The sequence below is a fragment of the Triturus cristatus genome, unplaced genomic scaffold, assembly GCF_964204655.1.
Source record: "Triturus cristatus unplaced genomic scaffold, aTriCri1.1 SCAFFOLD_205, whole genome shotgun sequence".
NCBI lineage: Eukaryota > Metazoa > Chordata > Amphibia > Caudata > Salamandridae > Triturus > Triturus cristatus.
The window spans coordinates 1,090,244-1,117,967 of record NW_028187869.1 but is presented as its reverse complement, the minus strand read 5'-3'; the positions used below and the strand labels follow the sequence as shown (position 1 = coordinate 1,117,967).

General features: G+C 45.5%; 1 protein-coding gene across 8 annotated transcripts in view; it reads right to left on the bottom strand.

Moving 5' to 3' along the window:
* LOC146770465 (vacuolar-sorting protein SNF8-like) overlaps positions 1 to 27,724 on the bottom strand; it is a 296,161-nt gene that overhangs the window by 70,877 nt on the left and 197,560 nt on the right. Inside the window, exon 8 of one of the 8 annotated variants that reach the window (XM_085640438.1) lies at positions 22,185 to 22,231. The exons of the other annotated variants lie outside the window; for them this stretch is intronic. Coding sequence (XP_085496564.1) covers positions 22,220 to 22,231 — 12 coding nt within the window. The 3' untranslated portion in view covers positions 22,185 to 22,219. Of the gene's footprint in view, positions 1 to 22,184; positions 22,232 to 27,724 lie in introns of those variants that run through there. 8 annotated transcript variants of the gene reach the window in all.

Below are 27,724 nucleotides of genomic sequence, written 5' to 3'. Positions count from 1 at the left end.
TCAGTTTAAGGGTTGCTGTTAATATTTTCTCTTTCAGAGAAAAGGTCAAAAAATTAATTAAATTTTCCTGGGTTTTATCCGATTGGGGTGTCTTCTGAAACGATCCCTATGAATTCTTTGAATGTCCCTCTTCAGTTCATCTTCCGATTCTTCAATCTGTATTGTATCTTTAATGAGGGTCGCAATGAAAGATTTAATCTCGAAGGGCAGCTTCCTCTTTTTTAAGTGTGGAAATATCCGCTTTAACAATTCCCAGGTCATCTTTAAAGACTTCCAGCGCACTCTCTAAGGCCACTGTCCTTGAACTTAAGTTATCCAGTTTTTTCTCTAGCGATTCACAAAAATGACGGATCTCTCCCTGGTTTGATTCCGAGTCAGCGAAACCTTTTTTAATGTCTGAAGCCATTGTGAAAAGAGATTTTCCAAAGAACCTCCCAAAGTTCCCAAAGTACCACTACAAACATCCACTGCTCCCACTACCGCTGTGTCGGACTCGCCACTGTCTTTTGCTGGATCACCCATGCATACGGCTATTGACATGTTGTTCTCTGGAGTTACCAAGTTTTCAAACTCCTTTAATGGATTAAGTTGCTTGGCTTGTAACTTAGTTTGCTGTACTACTAATCCAGAGAGATTCAAAGAGGGGTCAGAAGAGGAGCAAGAATTAAACGAGGGATCAAGCATGGGAACAGAGGTCGAGGTCAAGGGCAAAGAGAGACCTGAATCCATGCCAAAGAGAGAAGGCAGCTTTACTGACTCTGCCGACTCGGAAGCCTCCCTAAAAGCCTCTTCCTGTTTTACTACGTCTTAACACTTGAGGGAGAACTTTAAAATATGATCTCAATGAGGGAGTTATTCTGATTTTAGCATCTGCAGGTGTACCTCTCTTCCTGGAGTTTTTGGCGCCCATCCCTTTATATTCCCGGTAGGGCGGGGAGTTTTTCCCACTGCCCCCCTCTGAACCTTTAGTTGGAATGTCTTTTTTATCCAAAAAGTGCTTTGTTTGTATCTTTTTTCTCATCAGTACTCTACTGAGCCTTAAGTTCTTGAGCACCAGTATCTTGGACTACTCCACGCTTCCTACCCTTTTTAGCCGATTTATTTTTATAATTTTGGGAGTTTTGATGACTTTCCCTACTACTTTGTCTTTAATCTCCTGTATATCTCTATTGGGCAGGGTAGGCAGTGTAGGCAGAGAGGACGGCGTCGGCGGCGTAGGCACACTGTACTTGGCTGTTCCAGAGCCCCCCTCCGGCTCACATGCCTCAAACAATACGGTGGGGAGGACTTATCAGGCTTAGAGATACCCCGGGCCCCAATACCTCACAGACTTGGTCCTTCTCTTCAATGACAGCCAGGCTTCATCCACTTTCCTCTGCAGCGGCTTCTTCTCCTACTATCTCCTCTTTCTCCAGCGTGAACACTGTGCTGACTCTGTCCACTACTCTCCCGGAAGCGCTACGAGAGAGACCGTCGCAGAGGAGACCACTCGCTGCAAACCCCCGACTTCTCCTCAACTCCAGAGCGGCTCAGAAGCAGCACGGGAGATCCGACAGAAATTCCAAACGCATCCCAGGTAGAAGGATTATTCACCGTAATATTTAGCGAAAAAGCAAACTGACCATCCCCCGTGCTTTAGCTATAGCTACAGCGTGCTATATATTGATAGAGCAGAAGAGCTGCCGGCGCCGGCATGCGACCGCTCAGCTCACGGCCGCCATGTTCTCCCCCCGTCCTTCTTCCTGTGTTGCTGACACAGTCTCACTTATCGCTCTGTGCGAACAACTTCAACACTGTAAGGTCCAGCAACGTGGATTCTCACTCTCGAATTAATATTACTTCGGGCTTGGAATGTCATGTGCAACTACATATGCAATCGCCTATGTCTAGCACCAATCCTGTACTAGAGCTCCCTATAGGCTCTGTGCATACACATCCGGTCAATGTTCTCTTGGATACTGAAGGTGGTGCCCAGCTGGAGTCTGCGGCTCTGCCAGTGAATGTAATTGGTCGAGATGGTGAGGCTGGTGGGAATGTTGAGACTGATGATGCTCCGTCATTGGATAAATTAAAAGTACGCTTCTCAGTGGGAGAGAAAGGCCTAAAGACGAAAGGCTCCAAAAGCACTAGAGGGGCTAAAGGTGGAAAAGGCCGAGGCGGCACTACGCTCCCACTTACTACCACAGTCGGGCGACTCAAGGACTCCGCCACGAGCAGTACAAAATCTGATTCTGGCTTCAGCCCTCTGCGCAAGTGGGTGGCATCAAAGGGGGAGGTTAAAGCCATTATTTCACGACTCTCCAATTCTGCTAATTCTGGCAACTCTGGTAATGTTGAGGCTGTTGCATATGCGACCCCTATTGTATCTGTGGCGGCCGAGGAGGTGGACCCACCAACATGTACACCTGTGTATGTACTCTATGGCCTCACCAACAGTCCAGCCGGCCATTTCTAAAGGGAACAGGGGGAGAGATTCTGAAGTACCTGGGCCAGCACCTTCCCCCACAATACCAACGGCGTCCAGTAACTGTATGGAAGGGCCGTCTTCCGGCCTCTCGCATCCTCCTGATCATGAGGTGCCCTTTCTGTCTACAATCTTGCAGGCGCTATCCATTCAGAGAGCTGAGGCTCAGGAATACTATCTTCAAGCACTAATGGATGTTACCACCAAGGTTGCCTCAATGTCCTCAGACGTCACGGATCTGCAAGAACGGGTTGCAGGAGTCGAAGAAGCTAATACCTCTACTTCAAGATGTGCTAAGTCTTGTGAGAATCAGATGGCATTTCTATACTCTAAAGTTGAGGACCTCGAAAATCGCCAATGGCGGTATAATATACGTGTTTTTGGCATACCGGAGGGGAGAGAGGGCTCTGACCCATGGGCATACATAGTCAACTTATTTCAGCAGGCGTTTCCAGAACTGGCGGACTGGGACATGGATTCTCAAGTACAGCAAGATCATCGATTACCTCTTAATATCACACAAGGGAATCAAGCCAAGTCATCCCGTCCACGCCCAATTGTGGTATTTCTGGGCAACTTTCTGTTGCGTCAGGCAATCTACGTGAAAGCCTGTCCTCCTACTCTAATCAAACTAGACTCAATAACCATGTTTGTGCGCTCAGATTTGTGCAAATCTACAATGGACAATCGATGGAAGCTCTGCCTGTTAATTGACCCATTTAAGTTAGTTTGCTCACAAGTCTTTCTTCACGAACCAGCTCCTCAGAAGATCATACGAAACAGACACACACACTTCTTTAATACTGAGCACAATGCTAAACAAGCACTTCTGACATGGCAGACTGAACTTACTGGTTAAGAGCACAGAGAGGGGCATATATGTTAAATGATGTGTTAAAATGAAACTGGTGTTGCTTTTCCTTTTCTACTTTTTTTTCTCCTAAAATGCCCTCTCTCTTAAATATCTTGCAAATCAGTGATTTTTTCCCTTTTTTTATGCTCTTTGCTTACACTTTTGACGTACTCACACTTCTTACTTCATTATGCACACTTGCGGGTGGTGTGGGGGGAAGGGGGCGGCTGGTCGTGGGGGGATGTTCTCTGTTGGCTGTCATTCAGTCACAGCAGGACAAGGGGATGATTCCATTCTGTAGGCGCTGGGGGGAGGGTATAGTCGGGGTTGGTTTGGGTGGTTTCAAAGGCGTTTGGATTTTCAACATGCTTTCTGAGGGTTTGGGTAAGAGGGGCTGTGGGTGGGAGGGGTTTAAAGAGACAATCAATAGTTGGAAATTTAGGTGCTGCACACAAGGTGCTTGAACAGGGAAACAGGCTGGAGGCGGCTGAAATTAAATTATGTAATGTCTGACTTGAACTGTATGTATTGGAATGTTGCGAGGCTGAATCAAGCTAGGAAATAGCGATTAATTGGGAAGGAACTCCGTGCATTCAAACCACATCTACTTGGTTTAACTGAGACTCATCTTGCCTACAAAGACAGATCACTGCTGTGACAACTTGGGTATGATACACTAATCTGCACCTCACAAACAGTTTCTATCCGCGGGTTGCTATAATGAAATCTAGGAATTTAGCAGGTACTGTTTTACGTACATTGGCTGACACCAAGGGTAGGTGGGCAATTGTTCAGTTGTTAATAGCTGGACGTAAGGTTACGATCTGTGCGGTATATGGTCCCCACTCAGATTGTCCCGATGTCTTGGATTATTTAAATTCTGAATTATTGGGGTGGGCTGGAGATCTGATCATTATGGGTGACTTCAACTGTTAATGGATACCAAAATAGACACTACTAATAGCAAAGCACGGGCTAGAATGGGCAAGACTAGGGCAGCTCTGTTGGCATTATTGCATATGCATCAACTTGATGATGCCTGGAGGATACTCTTTCCGATGCTTCCAGGGTATACTTTTTATTCTCACCAGCACAAACAGTATTGTCGTATTGCTATGTTGGAAAACGCCTGTATAGAAGTTTGTCCCAAAATAACATCCGATCATAACCCAGTAATGTTAACTTTGCAGAAACAACTCGGTGTTAGAAAGGAACCAAGGGCTTTTCATTTCCCAAACATCTACTTAGTAATCCTGAATATGTGGTTCATATTTGGGGGGTACTAAAGGAGTATTTAAATAATAATCTGGGAACTGCTAATATCTCAATAGTCTGGGACTGTATGAAAGCTTTTATTAGGGGGGTGTAGGACCTGGGGTCTCTAGGCCCTATGGGGCGGTAACGTGACACGAGCGGTCGGGCAACCAAAGGTCTGTGTGTAAACCAACCATACAACACGCACCTCACAGGAGACGAGGACACACACAATAAGTGACGCCACACTGTTGGAATTAGGTAAATACTCAAGTTTATCCAAGTAGATCACGTTAGATGCAGTTCATGAGGTAGCAGTACATTTCATAAGCTGATAACACAATTCCTAGCAATATACATGTCAGTCAGAATCTATAAAAGCTGGTCACACCATAAATGACATTCATGACATATCAGTACTGCCTGAGGTACAACTACCCTTCACCTAGAGGTACCCGCGCGCTTCGCTTTCCTGTAGCGCCTCAGAGGGGTGCTTATGGCGCTAGGCGCGCTAACTGGTGACGACCTCAGAACGGGGCATCTAGCTCAGCGAGTTACTCGTGATCGATGGTATTTAGCCCTTCAACCTAGAACATGAATAACAGAGCGCTACTCGTAATCAATAGCACGTAACACTTCAATATGGCACATAAATAACAGAGCGCTACTCGTAATCAATAGCACGTAGCACTTCAATGTGGCACAGGAATAACAGAGCGCTACTCGTAATCAATAGCAAGTAGCACTTCAAAATGGCACATAGATAACAGAGCGCTACTCGTATTCACTAGCGCGTAGCACTTCAATGTGGCACAGGAATAACAGAGCGCTACTCGTAATCAATAGCAAGTAGCACTTCAAAATGGCACATAGATAACAGAGCGCTACTCGTATTCACTAGCGCGTAGCACTTCAAAATGGCACATAGACAACAGAGCGCTACTCGCAATCAATAGCACGTAGCACTTCAAAATGGCATATAGATAACAGAGCGCTACTCGTACTCCGGGACAGTCAATGTCTCACACGGGGCCTGTCCGCAGGGAGCGCACGGGACTTGCGGAGCGAGGCTCTTGCTCCGGTGCAGTTCGTAGGCGCTGCGCTTCAGGGCAGACACGGGGGGCACCAGGAAGGGATCCCTCGGCGAGGTCTCTCCGTCGCGATGACAGGGGGAACTCCCGCGGAGAGGGAACCCGGGTCAAGGGTGCGGTGTGGCTCCCAACCAACAGGGGGCGCACCGGGGGCGATCCCAGCCTTCGGGCTTACCTCGATCTCCGCGCCGGAAGGCGTCCGCTCCAGCGACGAACCTCGGCCACCTTTTCACGCAGCTGCGACGGCAGCGGCGGGGCCCCGGGCTTCTCCACGGGCCTCGCGACACGGCAGGGCGCTTCTTCAGGCCTCTGGGCCGCGGCGGTGAGCGCGCTGGCTTCCACGTCACCGGGGAGTGCTCAAGTTAAGGATGGGGGTTCCGCGCTCAGCGGAGCACGCTGCCGGGGGTCACAGGCCAGGTCAGGGAGCGCAGGGGTCACAGCGCTAATACCTGGACGATCCCCGGGGGCTCTTCAATCTGCTTTGCATACGGATTCAGGGGTCAGTCTGGACACGCAGTCTCAGCGATTGGCAGATAAGTTTAGAGTTCAATCTGGACACACAGTCTCAGTGCTTGGCATATAAGTTTAGAGTTCAATCTGGACACGCAGTCTCAGTGCTTGGCATATAAGTTTCTGCTCTCAGATGTTAGATGAAGTCTTGGTGGCGCAGATGTATCTGGCGCCCTTAAGAGGTTCTGTTACAGGAAGGGGGGTAGGGATGGAGAAGGCGACTAGGTCCTTCCTAGTCAGGCTGGGCAGAGGTTCTCTGGGTCCTCCTACTGCTGGGCAAGATCAGTGGGTTTCACAGGGTCCCTCACTCACTTAAGAGGCAGCACCTAAATCCTGTCACTCTCAGAGGCATAAGTCCCTGGCTAGGCCCTACCGCCTATACTCCTGGTGGATTCTTCCAGCTCTGCTTCACCCCACTGGCCAACTCAACTCAAAAAGTTCCCTCCTTCACTTAAATAGTCCTAGGTCAGGTGACCTCTAGCCAAGGCAGCAAAAGTAAAACCCCACCTCTCTTCTAGAAGGTTCTAGCACACTCCAGGAGCTTCCCTACTCTACCTATGGGACAAAAAGGCGGGCTGGTGTCGCAACATTGTTGTGGGGTTCCAGCCAGCTCCTGGCAGCTAGGGTGCTACTATGAAAGACCACTCTGCAGTAGCATGGGTCTGTGGCAGCCATCTTGGTAGAAGGGAGCACCTGCACCTTAACACTGATTGACAATGAAAAGGCGCCTGGAGACCTAGTCCAACACAAAAATGAGGGTGGCAAAAATGAGGCACGATCAAAAATAGAAGGGGAGACCACCCTAGGGCTGACAGGTCCAACAGGGGGCGACTCTTCAATTTGTTCTAGCAGAAAGCAAGCAGGCAACTGCAATAGCAGAACAGGACCGTATTGACTACTTAGACCTAGAACATCAACATTCTAGGGCAATCGTTGCAAGGGATCCAATGGCGCAGGCAATATACCTCCGGCTTTTAAAAGTTTGGTCTAAAATCAACAGAGGGTTAATGGATAAAATTGCTACCACTTACCATAAGTATAAAACTCTACAGTACAAATATGGAGAAAGGGTGGGGCGCGTGTTGGCAATGCAAATCGCAGATCAGAAGTCTCGGTCTAATATCAAATCGATCAAAGGCGATGGAGGTCTTTTACTCAGCCACATGATATTGTGGAGCAGTTTAGATTATTTTACGCTAACTTATTTACAGAGTCTGCGTCATTCAATAAACGCACCTTTCTTGAGTATTTACAGGAGAGTCACATGCCCTAACTCGAATCTTTGGACTCCATGGAGTTACAAAGAGATATAGAACCGTTCGAGGTTGAGGATGCTATTAAATCTTTGCCTTCAGGCAAAGCTGTCCACGAGGATACCATTCAGTTTGAATTTTATAAAATCTTTAGTGATATACTTGCACCTGTCTTTACGCAGTTGTGCATGGATATTACTAGCGGGGATGAGGCTCCTACTTCATGGAGTATTACTAATATTGTCGTGTTCCCTAAGAAGGGGAAGCCAATTGATGACAGAGGCTCTTATCGGCCAATATCTTTAATTAATGCCAATGCCCAAAAAAAATCCAAGATCTTGGCTTCATGCCTCGCTTCTGTTATCCACAAGCTAGTCTCCGAGCAGCAGCATGGCTTTGTCCCTGGCAGAGATATGACGGCTCACATTAATACTACAGTATCTGCCTTTGATGTCTCTGGCAAACTCAACAAACAGATAGGGATGGTCATGCTGGACGCGGAAAAAGCGTTCAGCAGAGTTGCCTGGGAAGCTCTCTGGCTGACTATGCTAACATTTGGTCTTGGCCCTCGGTTTATTGCTTCTGTGCAGAAGCTTTATGAGAAGCCAGTAGCAGCAATTAAACTGGACGGCATTACATCTGCCCTTTTTACAATTCAAAGGGGGACAAGGCAGGGCTGCCCATTGTCCCCCTTGCTGTTCGCTCTTTACATCGAGCCGTTTATAAGGCATCTGCAACAAAATGGAGGGATTCCGCCAGAGTGTCTCAACGGCTTGGAACTTGAAGTTACTGTGGATGCAAACGATATCGCAGTTTTTTCTGCTAACCCTGGTGGAGCTATAGTCAACATCATGCGACAGGCTGAGTTATTTGGCTCCTTTTCCGGCTATATGTTGAACATAGCCAAGACTCAGAAAATGTTAAACTTTCAATCGGACAACCTGCCTCTTGCAATAGGGGCTACACAAAAAGCTACTTATCTTGGTGTCTGTCTTAGCAGTGAGGTCGATGACATTGTATCTTTGAATTACGAGCCGTTACTCAAGACAATCCTGGCTAAATTGCGTAGTTGGCATCGGCTTCATCTCAGTATTTATGGGAGATGTAATATAATTAGAATAAATGTTTTGCCTAAATTCTTATACCTATATCGTTCGATACCTTTCGGGTTCCTCAGTCTTTTTTAAAGCGATTAGATAGTGCTATAGGCAGTTTTATTTTGGGACATAGACGCATCAGGAGGGCTCTCCGGCTTATGACACTACCTTATACGCAAGGGGGTTCAAGCTCCCAGACTGCAAGCTCTACTACTTGGCTGCTGCTCTCGGACGGATTCGGGCCTGCTGCGTGGGTCGGAGGCTGGTACGGCGCTGTTGTCCTATCAGTTAGCTTGCAGTATATCTGCCGGGTTATTATGCCCTACAAAACCTCTGATCCAAACTACTTTAAGCGAGTTAAGTTCAAGGTAGTTAGAGATATTACTAGGGAATGGCAGGACGTCTGTAAACTATACTCTCTGCCCCGGTTTCACCATGATACGTTGTTATGGGGTAATCCTATGCTGCCCGATTTATTTCAAGACACTATTGGGAAGGCGTGGCAACGTAGCGGCATCAATCAGATTGGACAATTGTACGATGAACGTGGGTTTTGCTCTTTTATTTCAGTAAAAGCTGAGTTTGGATTATTGCAGAGCACTCTTTTTAAGTACTTACAAATCAGGGAGTTTTTTGTTAGAGGCCAAAAGCTAATAGTCATGCCAAACCCATCGGAAATACTGTCAGGAATATATATGAGCTCCGGCCGAGGTGCAATTGGCACTGCTTATCAGAAATTGTTTGCAGCAGCTAATGATGATAGTATGCAGATAGCTACCAAACTAAGTCGGACTCTTAGGGTTGAAATAACGGTTGAGGAAATACAGGAGTCAACGGAGGTACTGGATAGGGGGGTAACTTCTGTCAATTTGAAACTACAACAGCATCGGGCAATATATATGTTGTATTACACACCAGCGATTATTTCTAAGTGGGCGGTATCTCGACCATCCGCTAAGTCATTCTGTCCGAAATGCCAACTCTTTGCAGCTGACTTAAGGCATATGTTTATTGACTGTCCTGAGCTCAACAGATTCTGGACAGAGGTTTCCAATATTCTTACCTCATTCCTTGGTCAAAACTTTCAGCTCACTGAAAAAGATATATTTTTAGGGATCAAGTGCGATGACGCTAGGTACGAGAGTCTGCTAGCTACTATCATTTTAGTATGTGCCCGATTGTGTATTGCCAGAGTCTGGATAAACAATGTTGGTCCGAGCATTAGCGAGGTTTGGGTTCTGCTTCGACAGGTATATGAAATGGAATTCGCTTTGGTCAAAGCCAGAGGGCCTCGTTCCTGGCTCAAATCCAATAGGTTCTGGGCTTGTCTTCAATGGGACTAATGAGGTATTGTCATTTTATTCTATTATATATGTTCTCCTATAATGGTTGCATTTCTGTAATATATTTGTTATATAAATGTTAGTTTTTTTTAATTTCAACTCCCAATATTATTTTTTTTCTTTTCTTAAGAATTGGAAAATTGTCAGCATTTTTTCTTTTGGAATCATGTGATGTTTACATTTCCAACGTTAATGAATAACCTGTGCACAATCTATATCTTACTTATATTCCTTTTTTTCTGTCTTCTTCTTTGCTGATTGTACTATACTGTGTTATATTTATGGTTCAAAAAAGGGGTTTTTGGTAGCACACACTTGGAATGAGACAGCAACTATGATGAAGATCTACCACCTATAGGCTAAGGTATGGGGTCTGCTGACAAAGCCCAGAGATCTTCTATTATATAATAATACTTCTTCTTAGCAAGGGAAGGGAGGTTAAGCACTATAGTCTTTTATCCATTGTCTTTTTATGATGACATCTCCCTTCAAGATATATGGATTAGCTGTTATGCTGACTGTATTTGTACTATGCATTTTTCTGCTTGTTGTGACACGTATACTGCATGTTAGGGCACGTTAGTTAAATATTTTAAACTATTTTGTGTGTCTGTCAGATCTCATTGTGGACAAGTACAAGAGTGAGAGCGGAAGGGTGTTTCTTTTTACCGCGATTCCTGAGAGAACTGGTAGTCTTGTGTTCTGGGGTGTCTAATCTTTTGTATCTCTGTAAGTAAGTAGGAGAGCAAGTGAGGCACTATAGCTAGTCGGTCCTGGGCTTGTGGGTAGTAAGGTGGTAGGAAGAATCAGTCCCTATGCACCAAGGTCCCATAATCCTATGCACAGTTCTGTATTTGTGCAGAATCCCTGCAACATGGTGCCACCAATGTTTGGTCTGGTGCCTATTCATGGGACCACTGAGTAGTGCTTGTGCTTGTCCATAATACCCTCTAACCGGTTTCCGGAGAAGTCTGTGGTGAGGGGGCTAGGCCTTCTATATTTATGTATCATAGGTTTTTCAAGCTTGAAGTTTAAAAGGTTTTGTCTTTCTTTCTCAACCCGTTTTTGAGCTACCGTTCTTCAGATTTGTCCTTTTATGTTTGTATTACCGTATGGCGGTTACAGCATTCTTGACTCAACTTGGAGTCCCCAATACGGGGGAATCCTTTATATTTGTTGTCAAAGCGGATACAGCCTACCGCTTCAAGGTTTTCTATTCTTGGGTTACATTTCCAGCAGTGGATGGGATTGATAATTTGTTTAATAAATATATAGCGGCGGCAGTACAGCGAGCTTATCGCCCTTATGTATTACTTGAAGTTCCATTGACAGCCTGGGAGCATACCATCTGGTTAACTGGCGCCCTTCCTCACCCTGTTTCTGTGGTCTGTTTAGGCCCCTTATCTGTCGATGGGGCCACTTGGCCCATTTTGGTGGGTTTTACACCACATCCAAATTATCTTACTGTTACATACGCAGAGCTACGTCACTTACATACAACGCTGATTCATATACATAGAAGTGTGATTCAATTTATGTCACGTGCTATTCAAGTGGCTCCGGCTGGAGCCGTTTCTCAACCACCAGGACCTGGTGGTGGTCTTGTCATTAGTCCTGTCATGATTAACTCTGTGATGGGCAAACGTCCTCAAAATCGTGATGACTTGCCATTTGGGCTTGTACAAACATTTGAGCAACTTCAAGCTGTTTTTCCACACACAACTCCTGTAGAAAAACACAGGATCCTTACAATGAGTTTACGCAGTGGTTTGATTCCCGCTTTAGGTGACTGCACCATCTGGGGGACGGTATTTGCTTCAGTGTATACACTGTGCTTTGGCACCGCCTCCATGACCGTTCTTCCAAGCATTCTGAAAAAGGTTCAAGATGAACACGGGGCAGGTTCATTTGGGGATGAAATTAGTGGGCATGTTACCTATTGTTTCTGATATGATTCTGCCCAATATGAAACGTGAAGCAATTTGCTTACAAGTACGTCAACACCTAGCGGCGGTGCCGGACGTTGATCGCCAGTGACAGTTGCCGATTATAATTGCAAATGTGTATTCATCTTTAGGTCGCAATAGCTTGGGGTTTCGACCATTTGCTCAGCCACAGACTAAACCCCCTGCTGAAAAGGAGGGTCGCCCAGTCTTTCCAAAAAAAGCTTGGAATAAGAATTAGCAACATCAGCAACAGAAGCCTGTGAGAAAGTGCCATCTTTCTTGCATGGTATGCCCCCACTTTTTGCTGAATTGCTGATGTACTTTAACTGAGTGTGCCCTGGGCTCCTGCCAATCAGGTGCCCAGGGCCTGTGCTCCTTCCCTAAAACTGCATTGAAGCCTAAACCCAATTGGCATCTCTGGCCACATGTCAGCCCCTGGTAAATGGTACCACAGGTACCCAGGGCACTGTGACCAGAGAAGGCCCCCAAGGGCTGCAGCACTTATTGTGCCACCCTTAAAGGCCCTGTACCCTGACACACACACACTGCCTTTGAAGGCTGAGTGTCTTGGTGCAGAACAAAAAAGAGAGTCGACATGGCACACATCCCTGTGTGCCATGCCCACAAACACACTGCCCTGGCATACCTCAGTCATCCCTGTAGCTGGGTGCACTATGCCAGTGGTGTGGGTACAGGTGCATGAGCCCTGTACCCCTACAGTACCCAGGTCCATTCCTGGGCACTGTAAGTGCAGTGCTGCCATTAAGAGTATATGGTGCTGGGAGGTCGTCATCACGAACTCCACAGCACCATGATGGCTACACTGAAGACTGAGAAGTTTGGTATCAAACTTCTCAGCACATTAAACCCACACTGATGCCAGTGTGGGATTTAATGTAAGATGCACGACAGAGGGCACCTTAGAGATGCCCCCCTGAACCTAACCAACAACCAGCGTCCTGACTGAGAGGCTGCCTAGGCTGCCACCCAGCAGACATGTTGCTGGACCCCTGGGTAGAGAGCCATACGTTCTCGTGGCTCTGCAACAATACACATCTAGGGCGAGGTGCTAGGTCTCCTCCCCCAGGATGGGCAGGGGAAGCTTCAAAGGCATGCCGCCTTTGTGAGCTTCTCCAGTCCACTTGCTCTACTCAGCAACTGGCCCCCACCGGTTCTGACCCCCACTCTGGCGGGAAGATCGGCGGGAAAACCGAAGTGAGGAAAGGGGGTGTGCCAGCCTCTGCCAACCCCACCCCTCAGGTGGGGCAGGCGAGGTGAAGCACAACTCCGGGCTCTCGCCATCTTGAGGATGGGGAGCCCTACCCAATCAGGACTAGGCTCCTGCCCCCCTTCCACTGGAGTGTGGCAGGCTAGGGGGTGTACCCACCCCAGGGAAGGGACCCACTGGTCCCTGACCTCTACCTACCTGCAACGCCCCTAAAATTTAGTATTTAGGGGCACCCTGAACCTTCCTTCCTCAGATCCTGAATCCGAAACAAGAAGAAGAACAAGAAGAAAGAAGACCTGCCGTGCAGCTGCTAACAAGAGGACGACACCAACTGACTTGGCCCCAGCCCTACAGGTCTGTCGACCCTCGAACTTGCTCCTGCTAAACCCCGGCATCTCCAGTGGTCAGCAACCTCTAAAACCCCGGAGGACCTGACTGCCTTGCTCATCTAAACACTGGGACTCCCACGAGCAGTGGCTCTGCTCAAACAGCAACAATCCCTGGTGCCACCCAGGAACCGTGAATCCAGCACACTCTGCACCCGCCGAGCCATGAGTGAACAAAGGCCACAAGGACGTCCCCCCGGCGGCTGTGACCAAGAATCCAGCACCCAAGGACCCTCCTCAACGCTCCTGACGACGCCTGCCGCCTCAGAACCAAGGACCCCCCCCCAACTGCTACCAGCAGAGGGTAAGATTTCCCGACGCCAAAAGACACCCCTGCCCCCTGCGGCCCCCTGTACCCAACTCCTGGGTGCCTACCTAACCTACAGCTTCCCAACTTACCTCTTGAAGTGGTGGTCGCACCTGAAGAATGTCCGTCCCTGAGCTTGCAGCCTTTGTTCATCTTGCAGCCTTTCTATTGAAACACACTGAGCGCCCGACGGCTCAAAAGCACCCTGCACCCAGCCGCCCGAGTGCCCCTGGAAGTGCAACATCTATCCTATCTTACTTCCCCTCTTGCCCTGTGTGAGTGACCAGGAGCCCATCTCCCACAGCCGCGTGGCCTGCCTGCAAGCAGCCACCAACCAAAGGCCCCCTGTCCGCCATAGGCGAACATTGGGCCTAACTCTCTCTGCACCCAGCTGCCCTTGTGCCGCAGAGGGTGTAACAACTGTACCTACCTGACCCTGGAAGACCCCTGAGTCTATGCCCAGAACCTTAACTCTGCCAGTTGGGTACTTACCTGAAAGCAGATAACCTACATTTTCTCCATAGGGTAACATTGACTGGTTTCATTTGGAAATTCTTTTAAGTGTCGAGTTTTGAAACTTTAAAATATTCACTAAAAATCAGCCGAACAACGAAAACAAAATTACTCACCTGTTACCAGGAGAGATCCTAGTGCTGGATCTTGGTGCCCAAAAGAACACTAAATGGTTTGGCTCTAATCAGTAAGGCTGAGCCTCTAAACAGGAAAAACACCAGAACTGCCAATACTGATAATCAATTCAAATCACTTCACACGGCGCATGAACACAATATTAATGACAGCTGTAACTAGTCAATAGTTTTATTTTGAATGAATGATTCAATTAAATTATTTTTTCTTTTCGAGTATAACAAAACTTTTCTGTAAAAAAATCCTAAAACACCACCAAAATATTTAAGAAAAAAGACAACAACTAGTAGCCGCCAAGTGGGCTTACCTTACTACTCTCAATCCCCAATATTCAAACAAACATCATTCCTCATTCGATCCTACTCTCATACTCCATTCGTTCAACTCACAAATCCAATCCTTGGTTGTCTAAATATTTTTTCTTCTTTTAAACCAAGGAACCTAAGCAAAACAACACCCAATTTGACAAAACAATTTTCTATACACTACACAAAGTGACAATTTCTCAGTTTAAACAAAATAGTTATTTGAAAGTGCACAGAAGATAAACACTTTTTTTTTCAAAATAATGTTTGTTTGGCAATCCTCAAACACAAGATCTACGCGTTTCGAACCCTCTTCAAAACTGGTAAAATCAGCCATGAAAAGAGCGTGGTGGACGCCCAGGGAAACATTGCTAAAGAAAAAAGAAAAAGAGCCCATGCAACAGCAAGTTTGTGTTACAACATTTTGCCCAAATTCTAATCAATTAAAAAAAGTAATCAACCAGAAGTGTCATCTTGTCCAGAATCTTGACCAATCTTTTGCAAGTGCACTGCTCTTTGCGTTCAAAAAAGAAAAAAGCATCTCCAACCATGTGGTTAGAGCAGCAATAAAAAAAAAACACCAAAACCATCGCTAAGGGAACTTATGGGCCTGACACCAGTGAGGGGACACCACAAATGTGGGACATGTGTATGTTGCGAACAGACAATCGAAGGAACTCTGTTTTCCCATAATGGCATCCATTGGAAGCATGAGACTTTCACGAATTGTAAGTCAAAGTTTGTAGTGTATGGAATATTATGTCCATGCTCGATGTTGTACATCGGAAAAACAAATCAAGAGGTCCGGCAGAGAATTTCACAACATAAATCCCGAATTAGGAGAAATATTGAAACAGCACCCTTGGTGAACCATTGGAGAAAAAAATCCCATACAGAAAGAGATCTACAATGGGCAATTATTTCAAAAGTTGAATGTGATCAAAGAGGAGGCAATATGGACCTGAAACTAATCCAAGGCGATGCAATGCTTATCGTCAAATTTGACACTGCGATAAATGGGTTAAATGAATTATCGGAAATATATAAACTGTAACCTGTCATTAGATTGCACATCTCACAAATATTCCGGATTTATTACTGTACCCAGGAATTTTTTAGGCACATGCGTGCTCTATTGTTGAGCTAATTTTTCCAAGAAGTTAATGTTTTTCCAATTTTGGTTTATAATTGAGGTATCTTCAAATCGAAATGTCTTTTGCATCGTTCACACATGTTTATGTGTGTGTGAGAACTCATTAAGGATTATGCATTAATTGACATTTAGTGTGAGACCACAGCTCCCACAATCCTTAGCGGTTGGTCCCAGAATTCCCAGGTACATCCGCTTTCAAATATCACTCCCGGAGTTATTCAAAACAAGCCTTCAGCCGATGCGGTTTTTCGAAAGCTTTCATTTATTGTGAGGAAAACGTGCACTCATTAGGTAAGCGGCACAAACTCACGCGTGTGTTTTTCAATAACTAATATCGGCAGCGGTATGCCCTCTAAACCAGCTCCCCCGGTTACTTCATTTCAAATTTGGTAAACGGGTTTCAGAGACGAGATTTACGTCGTCCGAACGAAGAACAAAATGCCTTAACTTCAAGGTGCGTGCATTAGGAGCTTTATTTATTCTATTTGACTACAACGAGAGCACGCATGTTATGCCTATGCTTTTCATCATTGCAGCCCCTGCACGCCGTGCCCATCAATGAGAAGGGCAATTTTCGAGGAACACAAGCCTCTAGATTCCGACACTAGCTTTTAATTCATTTTTTGGATCGCTATGAATTCGACAACATCACCAATAGGTTCCACGACAGCAACCTTGTAAGTTCTACTCATTTTTCGCTAGCAACGCTGTGATAACGACAGTTTTTGTGATTTGGGTCACCCTCTTATGAAGTTTTCTCTTTCTTTTGCCCTGTTGTTTGTTGGGTGTCACTTTTAGAGAACCATAATCATAAACTCATTGGTTTGAGATGTGGATTCCACAGTGAAGGAAATGGTAAGATTTTCAATTGTGGCTGGCAATAATGGTGGTAGCGTATTCTTCCAACTAGGTCTTGTAAGTAAGATTTTCTCCTCTTTTTTTGTTTTTCTTGTTTTACAGTTCAGTTTGGTCCTGAAGAGAACCCTTCAACGAAGAGGGTTCGAAACGCGTAGACCTTGTGTTTGAGGATTGCCAAACAAACATTATTTTGAAAAAAAGTGTTTATCTTCTGTGCACTTTCAAATAACTATTTTGTTTAAATTGAGAAATTATTGTCACTTTGTGTAGTGTATAGAGAATTGTTTTGTCATATTGGGTGTTTGGCTTAGGCTCCTTGATTTAAAAAAAGAAAAAATATTTAGACAACCAAGGATTGGATTTGTGAGTTGAATGAATGGAGTATGAGAGTAGGATCGAATGAGGTATGATGTTTGTTTGAATATTGGATATTGAGAGTAGTAAGGTAAGCCCACTTAGCGGCTACTAGTTGTTGTCTTTTTTCTTAAATATTTCGGTGGTGTTTTAGGATTTTTGTTACAGAAAAGTTATTTGTTATACTCGAAAAGAAAAAATAATTTAATTGAATCATTCAAAATAAAACTATTGACTAGTTACGGCTGTCATTGATATTGTGTTCATGCGCCGTCTAAAGTGATTTGAATTGATTATCAGTATTGGCAGTTCTGGTGTTTTTCCTGGATCTTGGTGCCCAGCACTGACCCTGAAAAGTAATTATAACTGAAATTTTCCGATAACCAAACTTTCCTCCATAGGATAATATTGCCTGGTTTTTGCCAGAAATTCTTTTAAGTGTCGATTTCCTTAAAAATCGCCTGTGTAACAAAAACGATTTCTTTCAACTGTTCACAGGAGATGCACCAGGGCTGGATCCAGCCCAGAGTAAGAAAAACCTATGCAAAGTAATTGATATTGCCTTTACTTAAAAATTCCCATTGAGCTCAATGTTATAATTGTGTTTAACTTGTGTTGCCTATTGCAACAACTGTAACTATTGCATTTAAAAGTCTATTGCTATTTGAAAGTTTTCAACTAGAGCATCTAATTCTGAGAAAGTATTTTGATACCGATCTGTGGTTCTAAAATATAACAACCATACATTTTTATATACAAAACAATTGGCCTAGAGTTAAGTTCTTGAGTGTGTGAGACCATTTGCTGACTGAGTGTGTACAACAAATGCTTTACACTGTCCTCTGATACTGCCTTACTGCTCGGCAAAGGGAACACTTTAGAGAGTAAGGTTAAATCTAACTTTAGCCTCTGCCAAACCTCTGGGGACTGTGGACTCTGTGCACACTGAACCTTACTTTGGTGCAGTATATACAGAGCCATTTTCTTACAAAGCCTGGTTCATGTGCAGGTTCTCCGCCACCTGACACTTCTGAACGTAGATACGATTTACGTGACCGATCTAAAATTAAGACACCTGAGAGGTTCCAGGTCCCTGATTTTCGTTCTCCCCGTTCCTTTCAGGAATCATCGGATCAACAGTTCGGTGGAGGGGGACATCAGGATCGCAGACAAGGCAAGTCTACGCACTCCGGACATGACCCGCAGCGCCAATTTGATGTGAAAGTCAAACAGGAGGGACCACCTCCATATCGTGCCCCGTTTCAAAAGAAGGTGGTTGCCGCTTTGACTGCAAAGTATGCCTCAGACAGTGAGAACCCTGCTCCTCGACAGGAGTTGGTCGGTAACCCTCCTCGACAGCGCAGCAGCAGACACGCCACCAGCGGCTGGAGGCGAAAGCAACTGATACTTTCATTACAGTAGAAACAGCTGATACTCGAGTTGCCCCTTCTGATAGGTTTTATGAAGTAAGCCTCCAAATTGAAGGTGATATTAAACGGCCAATTAAAGCAGTGTTTTGGGAAAATCTCACTTCTTCCTATGATATTTTGTTGGCAGAGGTTGATTGCCATCCCCCTTTTGTCCTAGCTTCCTCTACAGGAGAGGTTGTTATCCTACCCAGTTTTTCACAATATGTTTCTGATGACGATAAGTTGGCTTATGCCTCCAAATGGGCTTTAGTTGGGACAAGGGTTCCCTGGTTCATGCAATTCCTTTGCGTTCTATACGTCAGCCCCAACCACAATATCCGATCAAACGTGACACTAAAGCGTCCGTAAGTGACATTTTGACTCAATTGGAATACCAGGGTGTGACTAAACCCTCTGTTTCATCGATGAATAATCCTCTTTTTACCGATATTGAAACCGTACGGTTCATATCGTATAGTTTAGATTACAGACATTTGAACAGTCATGGTCGTACCTCTGCGGTTCAGAACACGCATAGCTCTGCGTGATGAGTAACATTGTTCGAAAAAAGTACAAAACCACTTTGGATATTTCAAATGGGTTTTTTAGTCACTCTTTGGCTTCTGAGAGTCGTGATTTGACCACATTCCGTGCGTCAGGCAATCACTGCCGATATGCGAGATTGCCTATGGGGTAAAAGAATAGCCCTGGTGTGTTTGCTGCACGCATAGTGTCCCTTTTGCATGAGATCGACCCTGATGCCTTCTCATACGTCGATAACATATACTTGACGGATGATGAATTACAGCAGCATCTCTTGCGTGTGGACCGCATAAGCACACATTTTGCAAATTTTGGTTACAAATTCAATTTTGCTTAGTCTCACGTCGCCTTCTTGGCGGGTCTTTTTCTTGGTTATAAGCTCACTAATGAAGGTAGGGGGCTAGCCCCCACCTTTCTGGAGAAATGTGCTCAATTGCAACCTCCGTCTTTGCAATCTTTACTGCGTTTATTTTAATTTAGGGAGAACATACATTCCTGATTATGCCCAGCGTATCAAACCTCTTTACTCTTTGATACAACCTCTTTCTCGTCTTCCAGTTGGCTTCCGGAACATATAGAAATTCTTCGGTCTCTGCAGTCTGATCTGCTTGCGACCAACTTCTTGTTAACACGAGACAATTCTAAAAATTTGGTAATAAGGATTGTACCAGGAGCATTGGGCTTTACTTACTTGACGTTCACTGTCCCCATTGCTTATAAATCACATTTGTATACTTCAGCTGAATTGCATTTTTCCTCAACCGAAATAGTTTTGACCACTATCCAGATGGCGATCCTGAAGGAACGGGCTCTGGCACAGGGAAAACGCATTACCATGGTCTCGCCAGTACCAGCTTTAGAAGCAGTTACAAAGGCTAGTGTCCTGAATTCTAAAGCCCTGCATCCTCGTTGGATACAATGGGCTCGCTCTTTGACATAGGCTGATGTCAATTTTATTTTTGACCCTTCTTTGCAGACACAGGAGTTTTTACAATATGAACATGTTCATCCTGCTCCATTGTCTCTGCTTCCTCTTAATCAGTACAAATTTATCATTTACATCGACGGTTCAGCTCAATCTGCCGTTGGTTCTAAGCATGCTTATTCAGCAGCCTGCCCAATTGTGGCGGGCCCGATTATTGCTGGGGATTTTAAATCCTCCTTGGTGCACACACAATCCCTTGGAGATTGCACGGCTCAATTGAATGAGTTACGCGCTTTGGTCTTGGCTCTAGAATTTGCTGATCCCGAGGACCCGACTTCTAGTGTGCGATTCGTTTTACTGTGTACAATCCTTCAATGATAATTTGTTCTTCTGGACGCAAAATGATTTTTCTGATCCTAAAGGTAGCGCAATTAAGCATAAAACGCTTTGGGTTCAAGTGGCTGCTCTTAAGGAACGTTTGCCACTCACACATGTTATCCATACTTTGGGCCATCAACGTGTGGGAGTACACGCTGTTGGTAAATCGATGGCTGATGAAGCAGCCAAATCTGCAGTAGCCACATGTTCAGTAGCAGCAGTCACTAGGTCTAAGACTAAAATTGATGATGATATTCTGGGGTCTATAGCTGCAACGAAGGAGGAGACTGAGTTCCCCCAAGGTTTTCCTTCACGTTATACATACCACTCGTCGTCTGATCAAATTCCATTTGTGCCTATTCCAGCTGTTGGGGATCGGCTGATTCCCAACGAGGACCGCAGACTTTTGTTGTTCATTGCCGCTCATGAAGGCGTGGCGTCTGCCCATGCCGGAGTAAGTGCGACAATTGCACTTTTACAGCAACGCTTCTGGTGGCGTGATTTATATCAACAGGCATGTAAATATGTTTTTCTTGTGACATTTGTCAACAAATTAAGCCTTCTACTGTTGCACGTCCACCTCACATTCAACTTTACATCTCTAATCAGCCATTTGGCTGCATTTATCTTGATCACTGCGGTGCTTTGACGTCTGATATTGCTTTTAAACATATCTTAGTTGCAGTAGATTCGATTTTTTGGGGTTTGGCCGCAATGCAGTGCTGGCGCTCGAAATTTGTGTGTCTTTGTCGGGATATTTTCCTGTGGCACTTTCCATTCTGACCAAGGTCCGATGTTTGCCTCCAAGGCTTACCGGGATGTGATGAATTCTTTCGGAGTGCAGGTGCAATTCTCGTCTCCATACCAGCCTGAGAGCAATTCAGTTGTGGAGCGGATGAACCGTGGCTTAAAGCAATCTTTAACAGCAAGGGTTTTAGGTATTGGCAGGGGCTGGCTGACTCATCTTTAATTGACTCCAGCGTTCACTTAATCTCTCAAGAAGATCTCTGGGTGGGCAGACCCCATACGAAATGCTCTTTGGCATTAACATGTTTGTACCAGACCTTGATAGTCTAGACGTTGAGGCGGCTGCCGCAACTTTTGACGTAGATGACCATTGTGCTGTGTTACAGGAACTCCAAAAAGCTTGTGATTCACAAGTGAAAGCCCATTTGCCCTCTTCCACAGATGCTGCGGTGCTGATTCCTCTTTCTGACTGGCTTCCTAAGGTTGGAGATCTGATCCATGAAAAGGAGGAGAACAAAAAAAGAATTTGGTCCATCCTACCGTGCACCGGTCAGAGTCCTTGGTATGAAAGGCACCCGTACTGTGATTCTTCCGCCACTTTACATCTTTACATTTCCATCAAACATGTCAAATTACACCATATGGTCGATACTGAATAGTATGCCTCCCAGCATTCCACACCAGGATCTTTCGCTGAATCCGATGGCTTCTGTTTCATCGAGTACTCTCCAACAAATAGAGGGGGAGATGGTAACTTCCATTGATTTATTACCTGTTTTACCTTCTACATCCACAACTGCGGGATTGAATATTCTTCTCCTCCAGTTGAAGTTCTAATTGACATTCCAGAAAGTACAATCCATTCACCTTCTACTGAATCGCAACCACCGTTGTTTCAGCTGGGGGCCCAGTGGTTACTATATGGACCGCACTATTTTTTCATCTGATTCTTCTTCGTCATTATCATCTGTCGCAGACCCCCTACACATACCAGTCTTTTCATTTCCTGGTTCAAAAAGACTTACCTAGTCCCTCCATTGACATACGTCTGGATGTTGCTGACAATGGTGTTCCTTTTCATGTGGATTGGGTTCGTGACTGTGTTTTTAATGGCCATTACTTACCCGAATGCTCTGCTGTGAACTTTGTTGACGGTGTTCTAGCCCCTCACACATCCTCCTATAAAATGAAACAGGATGAGGCCCTAGTTAATATTTCAGCATTCCCAGTTGTTGATGGCATTGTTTGGGATAAAGTACCATACGATATCCACGGGCCAACTGAACTTTTGAACATTCCATACGTTTTCCGTGTTTCATTAGGAGATGTGGTTTTGCCTGATATACATTCTGATGACTGAGATATTCATGCTGTTCATTCATTGTTGTCTGACTTGAAAAATGATACTGCATTTGACACAGAAGATTTTTATCTAAATTCTGCTAACTATGCTGACTTGTTCTGTTATCAACATTAAGGCCATCATTGTTTACACAAGACCAACACTCTGAGGCCGTTTTTTAATTTTACCCAATGGGAGTATTGCCCAACACCTTTAGAGGGTAATTTGCAGACCCAACTGAGTAAATTCATGTATTTTACAGGTTACAATATTTCTGACCCTGAATCCTATTTTTATAAACTGAAAATACCCAACCGCACTAAATTTAAGCTGACCCACACTAAATGAATATACTCCTTGTCCTTCATAAATGATTAGTCAATCAAAGGTTACGAGTATCGGAAGGACACGATTGATTTAAAATCCATCTGGGGAACTAAGCAGACTCAAAGTGCTATTGTTTCAACAAGAAGTGGCTCTCACATCAGCTCGAGAGACTTTCAAATTGCAGGTGGCAAAAACAACAAGTGAGATACACTCACTGCTAAACACGAATCTCCCACTCCATTTTGGAGAATTAATACACCAAATATTTAATGTGTCTGATACGGAGGGCCTTGCCCATTTTTTTAAACTTGTGGGATCGGGCCTGGTTTCTTCCTTTCAGACTATCTTTGGAATAATATCAGCCTTTATCCACTCTATTTTTTCCAGCACTTTTGGAGGGTTTCCCCTGGTACTCCTGTTGAGTTGCATCGTCCTTGTTCTCCTGTTATTGCTTCGCAATGGATGCTCGATCAGCAAATCTGGTACACCCGGTCCAGTTGCGCCTGTACCGTGATCGAATGCTGCAGCTTTTTGGTTCGATGCCAGTGGAGTCTTTTGCCATCGACTATTGGATGACCTTCTGTTATGCCTACTTCACATGTGTGCAACCTATGTTCCACTGCCTCCGATGCCCCTTTCAATGGGCCATGGATGTCTGCATCTCCAATACCACACACGCTGCCCTGGATTACGATCTGTTACTGGGTCCGTTGAAGGCCCATGACCAGGAATAGGGGTAGGGGTTTGGTGTGCGATTCTCTACTTGGACCAACGGAGCCTTGAGTACCTGTGCTCGTGTGCAGCGTCTCATAGATTGGAGTTTCATCGAAGTTAATGCAGGTTGCTCTGAAATGCTCCTAACGACCGCTGGATATCAGGAGCATGTGTGCTCGTTCGATCTACTTAACTGGATGGCATACCTTTTTACAATGAAAGGGACAGACAACATTCCGGAGTTCATGGCATTCCACTTTTTCCACAACATTTCTGTCTCCGAAGACTAAACATGAATGGCTGACTTTTTTGAGTACCCAATTGGCAAAATGTTATTTTGAAAAATGCCACCCTCTAATAATACTAATACATTTTTTTTGCTTTCATACTTATCCTAATTGGAAAAGATCTGAGACGCTTTGCCTCTGCTTACCTCTGACTTCTGTCTTAGCATATGGCTAACGACCCAGCCAAGGAGAGGGTGTCAGGTGGCCCATAGGGACATTGTCATTTTCACCAAGTTACCATGAGCACGCTGTAGCTGCCTGCTGTTTTATACATTTTACTAAACGGCTTAATTTTTTGCAATCATTTCTATGGCTGCTTTCATGAGAACTCATCGCTGTGTTCACTCTCTACATGTTCCATGGATTTTGACTGAACATTATGTGCAAGGTCTAACAACAATGCCCCTTGTTATTTTGTTCTGGCCAGACCTTAGCCCTTAGACAAAACATACCAATGCAGCTGTTTGGACAACGTACCTGGGATACATGAATAGGTAGCACACACTTGGAGAGGGACTTTTCCAGGGAGAAGAACGAGACAGCACCTATGATGTAGATCTACCACCTAGAGGCTAAGGTATGGGGTCAACTGACAAATCCCAGAGATCTCCTATTATATAATAATACTTCTTAGCAAGGGGAGGGATGTTAGGCACTATAGTCTTTTCTCCATCGTCTTTTTATGATATCTCCCTTCATGATATATGGACTAGCTGCTATGCTGACTGTATTGTTACTGTGCATTTTCCAGCTTGTTGTGGCACGTATACTGCATATTAGGGCACGTTAGTTAAAATAAATATTTTAAACTATTCTGTGTCTCTGTCAGATCTCACTGTGGACAAGAGTGAGAGAGAAAGGGTGTGTCTTATTACCGCGATTCCTGAGAGAAATGGGAGTGTTGTGTTCTGAGGTGTCTAATCATTTGTTTCTCTGTTAAGTGAGTAAGAGAGCAAGTTAGGCATGATAGATAGTCGGTCCTGGGCTCATGGGTACTAAGGTGGTAGGAAGACTCAGTCCCTATACACCGAGGTCCCATAATCCTGCACATAGTCCTGTGTTTGTGCAGAATCCCTGCAACACCACCTGACTTGTCACTGGCTTGGCAAGTGACACAGGAGCGACAACACTCCTTGGTGTCTTCAAACATATGGGGCCAGTGAAAATGAGGAACAATGCTGTCCCAGGCCTTGCTTTGCCCACGATGTCCTGCATGGGGAATGTCATGTGCCAGGGAGAGAAGAAAATCTCTGAACTTCAGGGATATTACCAACCTCCTGGTAGCACCTGGCTTGGGGTCTCTACCTTCAGAAAACAGGAGCCCATCCTCCCAATAGTTCCTATGGGACCCACTGACATTTCTTGCTTCGTCAGCAGCAGCTTGCAGTCTGAGCTGTTCAAGAGAGGGGCAGGATTTCTGCTCCAAACTCAAGTCTGCCCTGGAAATGTCCTCAAGAACTCTGCCTATTCAGGCCCAACTTCCTCTGGAACAGTTCCTTCACAGGGACTGGGATCATCTTCCTCAGGGGACTCATCCTCACTGGAAGTTTGGGAGGAGGTTAAGTCCTTACTCTTCCTGCTCTTTCTCTTAGGAGCAATCTGGTCCATTTTTCCGGGATCCAGTTCACTCTCAGTGCTGCGCGGTTTGGCATGAGCCCTGGTGTTAGACCTGGCACCATTGGCGTGGGTCTCCCTTCCATTTTTCGCTGTTGTCTCCTCTGTTTTGACTGGTAATAGATGCTCTGGGCGCTGTGCCACTGCCATTCAATGCCACAGCGCGAATGCTCCCTGTGTAAAGATGACATGTGAATTGGTATATCCCTGATTGGCTTATTTGGTTTGCCTGTTAGTCCCTAGTAGCGTGGCCTGTGTGTGCCCAGGGCTGGTAAACCAAATGCTGCTGGTGGGCCTGCAGCGCTGGTTTGCGCCACCCACAGAAGCAGCTTGTAAAGTGTGTCTCAGACCTACCACTGCAGTGTCTGCGTGCAGTCTAGAACTGCCATCTTGGGTGTGAAGTGCACCCACTTCCCAGCCCCTGAACCTTCCCTTGGCATCATGTAAGCCACCCCTATGGTAGGGTGCATTGTATGTGTAAGGTAGGACATGCTCTGATGTGTGTAGCATGTCCTGGTAGTGAATTACACCCAATTTCGTTTTTCACTACTGTAAGGCTACCTGTTCTCCAGAGGCCAGAAAGAGAGGTTTGGCTATTACATTCTATAGTCCTAACTGACCGACAGAACATGGTAGAAAAACAAATTTAGTATGCCTGAGCTCAGAATATTAAAATACATCTTTTAGTGAAGTTTATTTTTATATTCTGTGTTTTAGAAAGTAGGTATTTTCTTGCCTAAGCCTTCCAGTGTGCTCTGCTGTTATGTGTATTGGCTGTCTGGTTTTGGAGGGACAGGGCAGGCTGAGTCAGACCTGGGTTGAATAGAGAGATCTGCATTGGAGTATGGTGAGGGGTAGCTCCTGGACCTGAATAGGGCTGTGCCTGGCAAGGTGAATGCTGGCTCCACCTCCCACTGTGCGTCTGATGGCAGAGCCCCTCTTTCTGAAAGGAAGGACGCAGCCTGGTAAACAAGGTGCTCCAGGGCTCGGCAGAACTGGTTCTGGCTGGGTTCAGTGACTTGTAGCTTCTGAGAACAAAGACTTTTGGGGTATAAATATCTGTGCTGAAACCCCTACAAGGGGTATTGCTCCTGGACAACAAGAGGAACCTCTGTCCGTGTAACTGAAGGAATCTGCAGGAGAGCACTGTCCGTGTGCGCTGTTTCTTGGACTGGCCTGCAGTGGTTACTAATGGACTTGGAAGAAGAGGAAAAGGACTTTGAATGAACTTTTATTTTATCTTGATACAGCAATCACCCAAGGGCTAGAAGAGAGCTAGCCTCCTGCAGGAGTCTCGGGCACATCAGACTCCACCACCAGCCTCCTGTTTCCTCCCAGCGAGGATTTCTATCTGCAGGTGAGGCCCCTGTGAGTTCCAGGGCCTCTAGTTCTACTGTGGAGAAGAGAGTTAGCGAGCCGCCGCAGCTGAAGAGCGTAAGGAAAATCATCGCGCTGCTGCCGCCAAGTGCTCGCTACCGGAGAGCATCCCATCACACGTTTGCGGGCTGCCAAATGCTCGCTAACCCGAAGATTATCGCATTGCATGTTTACGGGCCTCCAAGTGCTCGCTAACCAAAGATCATCGCAGCGAGTTCATCGCTTCACGACATCACAGCGCGGACGCCGAGCGTTCGCCATTTTCATCGCATCAGGATTGTCGCACCCTCGCGGGGCGCCATTTCTTTTCATCGCAACAAGATCGCACACGCAACAGGCTCGGCGCATCATCCTCCCTTCGCGGCAAGGATTCAACGCATCGGTGGTCACGCATGAGGTAAATCATCCCTACAACTCCTTAGCGACATTTTGGTTGCTTTGCTACAGAATCCAGGTAGTTTGAGAGTAAAAGGGTCGCAGAGACCACTACCTTGAAGTGAAATCCCTCTTTGCACACTTTGAACTATTTTTGCAGCATTTTAAGAGTAATCCTATTTTCCTAGTATTGTGGATTTTTACTGTTATTGGTCTTGTGTTAAGTCTATATATAAATATACTTATTTTTTATAACTACTTGTGTGGTGTCCCTTTGTAGTGTCCTTCACTGTGTTGCTGTGTATGGTCATAAATGCTTCACACCCTGCCTCTGAGATAGGCCTAGCTGCTCGTGCTACGTTACCACAGGGTTGAGCAGGGGTTATCAAAGGGTGTAGCCCGCTTACTCTGACTTAGGAAGAAGGGTTCCTACTTGGACAGTGGCCAGCCATTGCCAACTAGAGACCCCCATTTCTAACACCTGGTGACAGCAAATGCACTGGCACAGATACCCATAATCTCTGCATGAGTCCTGAACTCTACTATGCCCAACAGACAATCTACAGGTAGATCTGGAGACACCACAACTCCTGTAGTGCCAGTTACCCCTCCCCAGCTGGGACTCACACCTGCCAA